This window comes from Habropoda laboriosa, unplaced genomic scaffold (genome assembly GCF_001263275.1).
Source record: "Habropoda laboriosa isolate 0110345459 unplaced genomic scaffold, ASM126327v1 scaffold243, whole genome shotgun sequence".
NCBI classification, from domain to species: Eukaryota; Metazoa; Arthropoda; class Insecta; order Hymenoptera; family Apidae; genus Habropoda; species Habropoda laboriosa.
This window is the reverse complement of record NW_017100433.1, coordinates 892,585-905,314: the sequence shown is the minus strand read 5'-3', so window position 1 is coordinate 905,314 and position 12,730 is coordinate 892,585. Positions and strand designations below refer to the sequence as shown.

Below are 12,730 nucleotides of genomic sequence, written 5' to 3'. Positions count from 1 at the left end.
TTCAGATAGCAAATACAAAATTTAATCATGGCAATCAGAGATCTTGGTGGTTAAAAGTATCATCATATGCTAAATCTATCTAAATCATCAATATAACAAAATTAATGTAACTAACTCACTTGCTTAAAAATGACTTCCTAATATGCATTTGCTAACCCTGAAAATGATAAAAATAAAATTATTTAAGTACATCATTAAATGAATCATATATATATTGAATAACTCACCTTCTGCATGAATATATTTATCCACACAATCTTTTTCAATACAATTGTTAAAATAAATAGACTGGTCATGACTGCAAAGAAGAAATGTTACAATTAAAATTTGAATACATATTTTCCCTTTTTTATAAAAATAATAACTGTAGATAACTTCAAGTAAAATGTACTAATTAATTACTAACAAATCTTCTTTGCAGTATATACCATACTTGTAAATTTACATTAAAACATATATTTATTAATGTATACAAATTAATCAGCCTTTTTGGTTGTGCGGGTCTTCTTAGCAGGTAAAGGCTTTTGGGAACGCAATACGGCGCTGGCGCGACGTAATGCAACCTAAAAGTAATGGGTTTTATATTGAAAAATGTTAAAAAATATACTTTAAACATAATGTGTAGAGCTCAGGAGTTTGTCCCTGTGTCTCGGTGGCAAACTCCTGAGCTCCACATGGTACTTTTCCTAGATCTAGTTACCTTTGTCAAATCTACACGATATCTGTTCTTTGTAAGCAATCTCTTTAATTTGTATAAAGAACGGCGAGCTCCAGACTTTAATGTACATCTAACTGTAGTCTTTGCAGGTTTCTTTGCTGATTTAGTTTTTTTATACACTACTGTAAATCCTTTTTTATCAGGGGTATCAACAACACCAACACTTTTCTTCTGAATCAAACCCGAGTAACGGTAACTACTTAAATTGGTTAAATTGTTAGGTTCCTGAAATTTTATATTACAAGTTAATATATAAATCACTGCGAAAATGATTAACGATGAATAAGTAAAACGTAATACAAACCGTAGAAAAAGGCTTGTTAATGTTGCGTTTCTTTAAGAGAAACGCATTGTTATTACGAATAATCATCCAATTTAAATGGGACGACATGTTGAATGGTCTGAAAGAATTGCACAGGAAGATGTTTAAAACGTGTATTAAATTATATCATTTACGCAGATGAAATTTGGCAGATGCATGTTAACCTATACAGTTATTAATGAAGATAAAACACTTCCTGCCCATATTATCACTTTCTTTAATTATTCTTAACTTAATAATTTATTAATTCATCTTATTGAAAGTTACAATTAGTAAAAACTATAATATATAAATGTTGTAAGCAGCAAAAATAGACTCACCACGTGCACGACCAACGGAAAGAAATAAGAAAGGAATACTCAAGATGGCGTGAAAAAGGGATGACGATTCTAGGAATTAATATGAAATTGATAAATGTCCCTACGTGTCGCATAATAAGAAAATGGCTTCTTGAAATGTTTTTTCCGCCAAAATTATAATAACGAAAAGTAGGTTAAAGAAAATTCATATCTGTTGTTGAATGCAACATTTTTTTCAACTTTTTAAAAAATCTATATTTTACAACGAATAATTTCTCTTTGATCGTCACAATTGTTCAAAAGGTAGTTCGTTAAACATAGACATTAGTTCGTTCAAATCGTATTCTTCTTTTTCGCGTTGTTCATTCTCACTAGACATACTTCGAAAATCTTGTGGAATATAAATCGAAGTACTATCTATATACAAAACATCATCTTGGGGCAGTTCCTGCAAATCCGCCCATCTTGATGCAACATGTTTGAATACGCATTTTCTGAACACTAAACAATGCATATGTCGTAGCTTTTCATATTTTATTCTCATAAATCCTAATTTACTTAGTACATATCTCCATGACTTCATGATTTTAGCATTTGCACTAACATGCTTGGAGTCAGGACTTATGATAAAAAGTATTCCACCAGTTTGCAACAAATCATAGGCTTTTTTGCAGCAACTGTATCTTTGTTTTGGACAGGGTAAATATTCCAAAAATAAAGAAAATACAACTGCATTAAAAGAGTTTTCAGGCAATTGCAAAACTTCTTGGCTATCATTGGAAAGCACTTTTTCTTCTCCAATTTGAACATTTAAAAAATCACAACATAAAACTTTATCTGGTATACCATATAAATCTATTGGAGTTACTTCAAACATATCTGAGGCCCCAAATGGATTATAGCAACTTCCTACATCTAATAATGATATCTTTTTAGTTAGTTTTTCAAGGCTGTTATGACAATGATTTGATATGTGATCTTTCTTATGTTCAGTATTTAAATTACAATGTGTAACAACTTGAGTTTCTACAAAATTTGTGTCTATTTTCAGTTTAATATCCTTTTCCCTCATGTCATATTTTTGTCTTCCACCATTAAAAAAATAATCTTCACAATGAAATTTAATCCATTCTATTCTAGAGTATGTTGAATTTTTTATATTCAAATTGTTTTCCATCCAACATGTTGTTGCCAATTTATGCATAGAGGAGGCATATTTCTAAAACAGAGATTGATAAAATTATTTTTAAATATTTAGGAAATAACAATACCTTTCCATTATTTTAACATTCGAAAAATATTCGAACCTGCAAAATATCTTTGCGACTTATATGTTGTTTCCACGCAATCTCAGGTCCATAATTTTGTGCCTCTTCTCGCAACGTGGCATGTGTATTTTTTATAATATCTGCTAAATATTTATGCTCCTCCGTCGCCATTTGAAACTTTGAATTGACATTACTCGGGTTAAATACAGTGTAAAAGTTAGCAGAAACAAGCTATTCCTTTAATTTCGTTAAGAAAAGTATATATAAATATGTCAATGACTGGTTTCGTCACTTTAACCTAATGTACAACTTTTGACGTTTCAATAAATTGCCGTCGTTAACCCCCACAACCAAAACAATGGCGGGTTCTGCGCTAAGACGATTAATGGCAGAGTACAAACGTGAGAATTACATTTAGTTTTGCACTTCGCATTTCACTAGAAGCTTTATATTCCAATTTCTTCTTTACTTTTCTTTCTGTTCGATTTCAAACGATAATGTAATAAGTACTGCGTAACTTGCAGAGTTAACCTTAAATCCACCCGAAGGCATTATCGCTGGCCCAATAAATGAGGAGAATTTTTTCGAATGGGAAGCTTTAATCACGTACGTACTTAAAACGCAAATGTTATATTCTCCATTTTATGTTGACCTTACCAAATTTGCTTCTTGTTCGTGCATTATATGTATATTAGGGTACCCATTTTATATGCCTATTTTTTATTGAAAGTTGCATGATTACAGGTTAAAGTCTTACAGCATGTAACATATGTTTAATACAAAATTTCTTAGAATTTGGATTTTTATATTTGTTTACAGTGGACCAGAAGGAACATGTTTTGAAGGTGGTGTATTTCCAGCAAAGCTGATATTTCCCCCAGATTACCCATTAAGTCCACCAAAGATGCAATTCACTTGTGAGATGTTTCATCCGAATAGTAAGATATTTTTTAATGAGAAGCTTGAAATCTTGCTATCTTAATTCCTCATTGGTTTTTAAAAATCTATAAAAATTTACTTCTTATTCAGTTTATACAGATGGAAGAGTATGTATAAGTATATTACATGCACCTGGTGATGACCCCATGGGCTATGAAAGTAGTGCAGAAAGATGGAGTCCAGTTCAAAGTGTAGAAAAAATATTGTTAAGTGTGGTAAGTATGTTAGCAGAGCCAAATGATGAAAGTGGAGCAAATGTTGATGCTGCTAAGATGTGGAGAGAAGATCGCTTAGAATTTGAAAGAATCGCTCAAAAACTAGTTAGGAAAACTCTTGGTATTCCACCTTAAAATGTTTAATATTTAATTAAAAAAAAAAATTGTAATTAAAATGTCATACAATTCAGTGTAAAATATATATTGTGTTTAAAGTAATTCAATTTTATTTAAATGTAATGTTATTTGCTTGCAAATACACATTTCACAGTTATGTATATTAGCAATAGAAATACTGAATTAAAAGAAAATGATTACTAAGTATATTAGTCTCAAAAAATGCATTTTATTTTCAACATTGCAGTACAAACATGGTAATCAAATACATACGCATTTGTTTACACTTAGAGTACCCTTGACTGTAATAAACTAAGGAAAAAAATTTCTTGTGCTCATAGGTATGAAAAATTTGAATTGTGCAAATTATTTGAATTACAATTACGAAAATAGTACTAAGTATTCATTAATAAACCATTCTTTGCTAAATCATTTTATTATAACGTTTAAAAATATTTGTTGTTTGGAAAGAGTCACATTGCTTATAAGAAATGCAAAAATGAAACTAGAGTAACATTTTAGATGAATATATTACAAATACTTTTGGAGTATATTTGAAATTTATAGTAAAATCACTGTTATTGTTAGAAATTATACGAACTTATATGTAGAAACGGTTTATAAAAATCGCATATTTTCTTGAATTTTGACTTAAAATAATTGGTTTATCATAAAAGTAAACAAAGGTACCTTTCACTCATGTTTCATTTTCTTTATAGTGTTGTACACTTATCTTAAAATTTCAAAGAATCATCCACACTCCTGTTGTTGTGCATATTTGAAAGCATATTTTGTATTACCTTAAATATTTACAAAATTAAAAGATTTATAATAAGTTTCTGATTATCATGCATCCCTCACTCTAATAACCATCGAACTTGGTGATAAATTATATTAGACTAGAGTAAGTAAATTAAAGAATATAGAATTATAGTTGAAGATTAACTGTTAACTCTTATTAAACTGTTAATAACAACAAAGAGCTTTTATATTTTTAGAACATTCTTCTATTAAAATTATGTTTGGATTATATCTTTGAAAAAGACACAAAAAATAAATGCAAGTATTCAGAAGTAAATCGATATTTATTAGTAAACAATACTGAACTCCAACTTAAAACGCAATGTTTATGACTAGCACTTGTCAATTATGTGTAATAAACAATAATAAAAAATGATGTATCAATATATTATAGTCAAAGTACAATGTTGCATTTCACAAATGTATTCCTGATACTAATTTTAAAAATTCCTTTTTGTATTATAGTATTTTTCTTCCATGGATTTCCTTATTTTTATACAATTTAATAAACCGTATTGTATATTGAAAGTGAATTAAGAGCCAAAATATATGCAATTACTTTTACTTTGAAATTTTTGAATTGATAAAGCAATGTTGTACTTTGAATACAATTATAAACTTTGGCATGTAAGAAATAAATTACTACTCTATGCCAAGTGCATCTCTTGTAAAGTATTAATTATTATAGTTTTCTAATTAAATATTAAATTGAACTATATATTTTCATAATCAGATTTAGAGATATCCTGTTTAAAAGAGTACTTACTTTCAACAATTTTAATACCCCTAAACAACACTGGTATCTCTTTAAATGTACAATTAATTACAAACTTTAACATTAACAATAATATCACATTTTAGTATCAAAAGTGTAGAATAAAATTCAATACTTTCTACATGCTCTCTTTTAGAAGGCATTATAAAAATACAAAACTGTTATTCAATGACAGACTTACTTGCACATAATCACATGAAAGAAACATTTTTTAAATATATTTATTACTCAATAACACTTGGCATAGAATTTTTGTATTTCTTTCTTAATATTGATGTTAGTAGTAGTAGTAGAACATAATTAAATAAAGCATTGATACTTTTCAATAATGCTAATTTCTTCACAAGAATACATATGTGCAACTTATATTAATTAAAATACATTTCTTATAAAATGGTACTAATTCTGCTCTATATACCTCCCCCCTCTGTGGCTGAGGTATCATGGTGCCTTTAACCGTTAATTATACGCACATGCTTCACATATGTTTAGATTTATCCTTAAACATAGTCTTTTCAGACAATCTGGTAATAGTAATTGTATTGCAAAATCTACCACGTGAATATTGAGTATAAAATTTGTTTGTGTAGTACTGCAAAGTTCACGAAAGTGCAACCAAAAAATTCTGAGCAATATGTATATGTGGCCCTTGCTATTCCATGATTCATGAAGCTGCACAGGAAAAGCAATTTAAAGATAGAATAAAACAAAAATTTGTTAATTAATCTGTCTAGTAACAATCAGTACACATTTTGTATAAAAACTTTCTCCTTCCTTGAAAAATCTATCTTTATATCAATGCTTCATAGTGAGCTCTGTATAACATTACAGAATACAAAATTTATCAAAGTAATGTCTCTGTTTCTGAAGATGGGATTATGCACCTCCTTAGTATTATGTTATAATCTAAAATTTATATAATGATTGCCAAGAAAATATAACGCGAGAATGTAAGTTTTCGGAACATTATCCGAATTGTAAAAATCATCTATATAGATAAAACTAAGCATTAGTTACGTAAAATTAAATATATAATATAACTAAATTCGATTAAGTGCATTGCACGATGTAATCTTGTTAAGTTTATCTGAGCACAAGAATAAACAGTGACTTCGATTACCTTGATTCAACTGCATAATTTAAGGAATCAGAATTCTATAATTTATAATTTTATATAGCACCAGTCACTAATCAGTTTTAACAAAGAATTTTTTTACCCCACAAGGTAAATTTTTTTTTATTAAATCTTATTTTAAAATTGGCTATAAAGAATGGAAAAAACTGTGATACATTTAAAAAATTGCACATCATACATTAATTATTCTTTATAGACTTAAAAAATCACAATATGTATATATCTAATATGCCAAGCATTCATAAACTTCTGGCAATTTAATTATTCTATGAAATCAAGCAATATACATAAAAATATTTACATTATAAAACAATGCAAAATGAAACAGTGTTCCATCCAAAGATTATCCTTGAAAATGATTATGTTAATAATTTTTGGGAAAATACGATTGATGCTTGAATGAAAATATTTATACTGCATTATGATTCCATTAGTTCGTTGAATATTTCGTCTAAGTTAATCAGTCTGTGGCAGCTACTTCTAAACATAAAACAGCATGTTGAACTGATAAATATTGAAATTTTCTACAGTTGACTGACATAATAACTGATTTTTATATATGCCAGATTATACGTTAATATAACATTAGCCTACAGCCCTTTTTCATAATTGCTTGTATGTGCATCATATTTAGAAATGATTTATTGACTCTATATTGATCATCCATTCCATCAAATGGAATGTCAAATGTAGGATGTAAATGAACTATATTCGTATTCTTCTCATTTGTATTAAAGCATATTATTTGAGAATTGTACAGCAAATAATAAAATGCATAATTGAATAATCTCTGGCAAAAACATAATTCATCAACCAAAAATCAATGAATGAAAGTATTGTGATTTTAATGCCTGATTAGAAAGAGCAGTGTAAGGTATATGGCACATCAGAAGGAGTTATTCCATCACTGCTTTGCATCATTATACATGAATATTATACATTCATTGCATCATGTAGAACTATAATTTATTTAAAAATAACGAGGAGGAACTTAAGTTAAAATTGATACAGAGAATTTGTTGAAATTATTCTGTAAGTGCTTTTTTAAAATCATCAATTCAAGAATCAAATACCACAATTTAATTGTGCACTTTTAATGGAATTACGCGAACATGAATCCTGATTGAAAATTATCTCGGAATTAATTTTACTTTTTGCCTTATAGCATTCTTTTTTTTTTTTTTAGTACTTTTATGCAATTAGCTATAGCGTTTATAATTCTATATACGAGCTGCGTGGAACGGATTACCCTTCTTTTCAAAAAGATGTTAAATATTCTGTTTAAAATTTAAACCAATGTACAATGTATGTAAAAATCAGCTATTTTCATATTTAATCATAATATTGTGTTAAAGTAACGATATAAAAGAAAAGTGTATAAAACCTTAAATGTTAAACCATAAATACTAAACATTTGGCAAGTATTTCACAAAACTGAAGAACAAAAGATTATATATTTGTACCTCACGATAGGCCTTGTGGTGTGAAACAAATCTTCTCTAATTCACCAGTTGAAGAACTAACAGGAGATTCGGCTCTGTCATCTTGTTCAGCTAATTGCTCACTGTAGTAATGCGGCGTGCTCAGATAATCAATGAGCCGCCGAGGCAGAGGTAGAGTTGGAATAAGATCCCTGCGTACCATTTTCAAAATAACAAATCTGCATGTATGCTGCAAGCTTTGAACCTGTTTGAATCTTGACACTGGATGAAGAAGTTGCACACGCATTGGACCTAACACTGGCCGCCGATGAAGAAAAAACAAGTATCGTCCACTACGCGAATGTTCTACTGCATTCTCAATGAAGTCGACAATTGTGTGGGATTTGAATTTTGTGCAACTTCCAAAGCTGAAATTACCTGCGAACGTAACAAGCGAAATATTAGAATTGTTTGAAAGAATAAGAACGATTAGAAACACAAAACTTACCCTGATCATGCTCTATTCTTACGTGCCGCACACAACTGTTAAGTCTAAATGATAAGGAGAAAATATAATGATCATCACTACTGTCTCTTACAATGAATGACCCATCTGGTTCATTGGACAGTATTTTCTCTGCAGCTTCACCGGATATTGGGCCCCAATACCATCCATACTGTTTCAATAGAGTACACATTTATTACAATATTCATATCAGATACATATGAATATTGAAAATTGAATTCTGAATTACATACATCTTTTACTTTCTCAATACTAGCAGCAAAATCCATACTGGTATCCTCTGCTGGTTCATCCTCGACTTTTGGCGCAGGTGGAGGCATTTGTGGTGGTATAGAAGTTGGACTTTCACATTTTGATACCATCGTTGTAAGCGCATCTTCCGCTTGCTCCACGCATCCTACATGTCCATTGCTTTTCGGCAACGGTGGTAATGCACGCTTAAAAAAAGGTAGCTTTTGTACAGAGGAATCTACCTCTGAGGTAGTATTATTATTATTAGCATGTTGGTCAGAATCAACACCCTCTTCCTCTTCTACAATTTCACCCTGTACAATGCTATTTCTTTTTTCTACGAAGTGGTCCGGAGAACCCAAACGCCTGAATCTAAAGATATTGCAAAGTGTTTGTTTCAAATTTAACGAGAAATTCCGCTGACTCTTCTTAATCTTCTCTCTTTCAGAATCAACCTTTTCCTTATGTGGTTCCTCTTTTACTTTTTTATGTTTAATACTAACGAACGAATTTTTTTTATGTTTCTTAAGATTACCATTATTATTGTTATTGTTATTATTATTATTATTATTATTGTTATTGTGAATCAGTCCATTGCTATTTTTGTTTGAAATCGGAGTATCCATCGCTGAATCTGTATGCGGATTACTATACCTATTGTTATTATTTACACTAATACCTTTTGGCATTGCAAGGTGTACAGGTGTATGACTTATCGGGGCTTTATTATCGCGTTTAATTTTATTTTCACTAGAATCACTGGAGCTTGAGTATAGTGTTTGCAAATATTGACGCACTTCATGTAAAGTCATATGAATTGGTTCACCGATATTATGCATGTGACCATTGGATGTTCGAGATGTATGTCGGCCAGATGTACCTGGAACACTATGACGCTTTCCGTTTCCGGTTTCATTGCAACATACATCGGATAATAGTCTCTGTGATTTGATAACATGGGTAATAGCCCGAGGTTTTCCACAGTAATGCCTTGCCTGTTGAATATGGGCTTCTAGTTCACTCTGAGAACTTGCGGATACGTTTCTTCTTCTTTTTCGATGATGTCTATGACGTTTAGGCCTTTGCGGTGTTCTAAGATCATGCAAAGGTCTAACTACATCTATTGGTACAGTATAAATGTCAGAATCGAAGGGCACATTGTACATATCACTTATCTCACTGGTCGTTAAAACGTCATGTGACATAGCAGAAGTGATAAAACTGCTGTCATCCGCTTTATGACTCAGTCCTGAGGTATTTATTGAATTATGAGAACTGGACAAACGAGAAGAGGCTAGAGAACATCGTGAATTTGGACGATTCAAAGTATTATACGGAGTAATCAGAGTGGTAGCCCCCTGGCACGACGAAGGTGTCAACAAATCTGTTGCCCAAAGACGTTTCGGATTGTATACATTACGTGTTACCACCGGTACATGATTTGTCGCGGGCGCTATTCTTCCTTCGGGCCATGATATTCTACAAGATATTATTAATGCTTCTTCAATTGTTGTCTGTACTAAATTTTCAGCGTATTCATCTATTAATTGCGGAACTTTTTGTCTCATTAATCGTGCATAGCTAAGAATCGGTGCAGACGAAGATTCAGAGTTAGGAGGAGAAGGGCTATCTTGAAACTCTGGTGGAGGTTTAATAGCTACATCAACCACTTCAACTTCTAGTTTTCCATCAGCATCAGTCCATCCTGGTCCTTTTTTCAATGTATTAAAATTTTCACCACACATACCATCTGAATAATCAAAAGAATCTTGCGACAAAGATTTACTTTCTATATCGCTTTCTTGCATCTAAAAAAAAAGTGAATTATGTATCCAATTAAGAAAGTTGTATAATTTTAACACAGACTTGAATTTTGTCTACATATTAATATTACATTTGTAATAAATAATACCTCGATTGCAAGATGCGCACGAACTGAATCGCTAGAAATGGACCCTCCAATTCCACTGCTACCAAGATCACTGAGAGGTCCAGTAGCGCTTAGTGAACATGACGGTGGAGAGTCCATCTCAATACCTTTAATATATTTGTTTGCTAATAGGTTTATAATAGCCAAAATTTTTGGAAGTTCCACATTGTCCCCTGTATTGTAATAAAATTTGAATCTTTAAGGAATACCATTTAATTTTGTAAAAACACTAATTTACAAGGTAAGAATAAAGATGATTCTTAAATGATATGAAAATCCTTACCTGAAAATAGCAATTACGGGCGATACGCCAATGTCTCATGATCTTCATGTTTATATACGTGCTTGTACTTTTCATATGGTCCATTATGAATAAAAAACTGAAAGTACATTTGAAGAAAATTGATGTCAGAACAGTCTAGACTTACATTTACGCAATAGTATCTGATAATAATCATTCCCCTGTGATTCAAATAATATCGTTGTATTTACTTATCAAAATCTCTCGATATTGTTGCATTGTTCGAATAAAAATTGGAAAAAAATATTTTTTTCAAGGAACACGATTTAAATTTTACGAATTTTCAGTATTTAACCTCCGGTTCTACAGCGCATGAAGTATCTTTCGGAAAGCGAGATCGTAAGAATGTACAAGAAATAAAAAGAATCAAGGGAGAAAGATATTCTTACGAAAAGTATTTAATACTGTCAAATGATATATGATATGAAAAAACAATATGTCTTGATATCACTCTACAAAGGAATTTAAACCCACGTTGGAGTAGTACGGACAAGAATTGGGATATCCCTTGGTATGACTCATCTTTTAGCTGTCTATTGTGTGAAATGTTCGAAATATCTCGATCAAGATACATGCCGTACAATGAGCATTTTAACATCCCGGCAAGGTTGATGTTTGCGTCGTAGATAGTAGTAGACTACGTTTGACGTTTCGAAAGTTAAAAGTGGATTTACGTACTTATGCTAGGTTACTCGTAACTTGATCGTATTCACGTAATATTCGTCAACGGAGCAAAGTATCAGAAAAACGTTCATCGTTGTCACATAACGTCCGTTCGACAGACAAATCAATATTTAAAAGACAAACGCGAGTCCTTCACGTTACAGTTTACTCCATGTCAGTTCCGTTCCCACATTCCGTCTGTCATGCCGAGGAAGAGTTCTCTATTCGAGTACTTTCCGGGATCGACGATGCATTTCACAAAAGGAAGAACTGCAACCACCAATGTGGTTGCACAATTCGAAATGATTTTATGTACAGCATTAGTTAGTCGTTCATTTTCAAATGACCAACATACGCGAATAAAATTTTATAACTTTTCAACGTAAAGTAAAATTCACTTATGCTAGCTAACAAGTGAGAATACGAAGAACTCGTAGTTTCTTCGTAATTAATGAGTATTTAAAACGAATATTCCTTCGAGCTAATAATTTCGAGTAATGTTTCGAGTAACGCCGAAAGTTAAGGCGTAGTGCGCTGTTAATAATACGCGAAATATTTTTTCCGACAAATCTGTAAAGCAGATCAGCCTCGTTGCTTTCGTTGTCGTTGTTCGTCATTTCTTACCGATTTTCAATTTCGTTTTTACATTTCACTGCTATCTTTTCGCTAATCCTTTTAAAGTTGCTGTACATGAAGCATTTTAAAAAGTTCCTAGATGAAAATTCACTAAATGCAGATAAGGAGGGTATTGATGGCGCTGCCGAGCGAGGCAGACGTTTCTTAAACCGACAGTTATGAATTCTAATTTATTGTTTATGTATGTGCATTTTCTGCAACAATGATTACGCAAGTGTAAAACATTGCCAAGAATGTCGCAGGTGTGCGTGAAGAGTAGCCAATGTAGATTTAAGACACATTTACACAGTCACACGTACGGCAGCACTGGTGGTTGTGATTCTGACATTTTCCACACAAACAAAGTGTAAATGAAGATTGACATTAAACGCAGGTTAAAAAAATTCAGTATTAATTGAATTAACATTGGTAAATTATAATTTTGTAGTAGTGA

General features: G+C 31.3%; 4 protein-coding genes across 4 annotated transcripts; 1 reads left to right on the top strand and 3 right to left on the bottom strand.

Moving 5' to 3' along the window:
* Positions 1-476: 476 nt before the first annotated feature.
* Positions 477-1,381, bottom strand: LOC108575830 (60S ribosomal protein L28). The gene is made up of 4 exons (XM_017938736.1): positions 1,361-1,381; positions 1,023-1,119; positions 701-943; positions 477-563 (listed from the first exon to the last, which is right to left on the bottom strand). Exons 2-4 carry the CDS (start codon positions 1,107-1,109, stop codon positions 477-479), a joined length of 417 nt encoding a protein of 138 aa, XP_017794225.1. The 5' UTR covers positions 1,110-1,119; positions 1,361-1,381.
* Positions 1,382-1,625: 244 nt separating this feature from the next.
* On the bottom strand, positions 1,626-2,798 carry LOC108575817 (probable methyltransferase BTM2 homolog). The gene is made up of 2 exons (XM_017938720.1): positions 2,647-2,798; positions 1,626-2,558 (listed from the first exon to the last, which is right to left on the bottom strand). The coding sequence occupies exons 1-2, from the start codon at positions 2,776-2,778 to the stop codon at positions 1,626-1,628; spliced, it is 1,065 nt and encodes a 354-aa protein (XP_017794209.1). The 5' UTR covers positions 2,779-2,798.
* A 47-nt stretch (positions 2,799-2,845) lies between these two features.
* LOC108575818 (ubiquitin-conjugating enzyme E2 G2) lies at positions 2,846-3,896 on the top strand. Its single transcript, XM_017938721.1, has 4 exons — positions 2,846-3,008; positions 3,132-3,213; positions 3,427-3,545; positions 3,637-3,896. The coding sequence occupies exons 1-4, from the start codon at positions 2,966-2,968 to the stop codon at positions 3,894-3,896; spliced, it is 504 nt and encodes a 167-aa protein (XP_017794210.1). The 5' UTR covers positions 2,846-2,965.
* Positions 3,897-8,053: 4,157 nt separating this feature from the next.
* LOC108575824 (myosin-G heavy chain-like) lies at positions 8,054-10,796 on the bottom strand. The gene is made up of 4 exons (XM_017938728.1): positions 10,680-10,796; positions 8,770-10,575; positions 8,519-8,687; positions 8,054-8,448 (listed from the first exon to the last, which is right to left on the bottom strand). The coding sequence occupies exons 1-4, from the start codon at positions 10,794-10,796 to the stop codon at positions 8,054-8,056; spliced, it is 2,487 nt and encodes an 828-aa protein (XP_017794217.1).
* Positions 10,797-12,730: the final 1,934 nt, after the last annotated feature.

Bases quoted from the DNA above. Each gene is read 5' to 3' on its own strand.
- LOC108575817 (XM_017938720.1), bottom strand. From the start codon at position 2,778: ATGGCGACGGAGGAGCATAAATATTTAGCAGATATTATAAAAAATACA. The intron at 2,559-2,646 runs GTTCGAATATTT...TCTCTGTTTTAG, and splicing joins GTCGCAAAGATATTTTGCAG to AAATATGCCTCCTCTATGCA.
- LOC108575830 (XM_017938736.1), bottom strand. From the start codon at position 1,109: ATGTCGTCCCATTTAAATTGGATGATTATTCGTAATAACAATGCGTTT. The intron at 944-1,022 runs GTTTGTATTACG...ATAAAATTTCAG, and splicing joins TTAACAAGCCTTTTTCTACG to GAACCTAACAATTTAACCAA. The intron at 564-700 runs GTAACTAGATCT...CATTACTTTTAG, and splicing joins ATCGTGTAGATTTGACAAAG to GTTGCATTACGTCGCGCCAG.
- LOC108575818 (XM_017938721.1), top strand. From the start codon at position 2,966: ATGGCGGGTTCTGCGCTAAGACGATTAATGGCAGAGTACAAAC. The intron at 3,214-3,426 runs GTACGTACTTAA...ATTTGTTTACAG, and splicing joins GAATGGGAAGCTTTAATCAC to TGGACCAGAAGGAACATGTT. The intron at 3,546-3,636 runs GTAAGATATTTT...CTTCTTATTCAG, and splicing joins TGAGATGTTTCATCCGAATA to TTTATACAGATGGAAGAGTA.
- LOC108575824 (XM_017938728.1), bottom strand. From the start codon at position 10,796: ATGGACTCTCCACCGTCATGTTCACTAAGCGCTACTGGACCTCTCAGT. The intron at 8,688-8,769 runs GTATGTAATTCA...CTATTGAAACAG, and splicing joins GTATTGAGAAAGTAAAAGAT to TATGGATGGTATTGGGGCCC. The intron at 8,449-8,518 runs GTAAGTTTTGTG...TTACGTTCGCAG, and splicing joins AAGAATAGAGCATGATCAGG to GTAATTTCAGCTTTGGAAGT.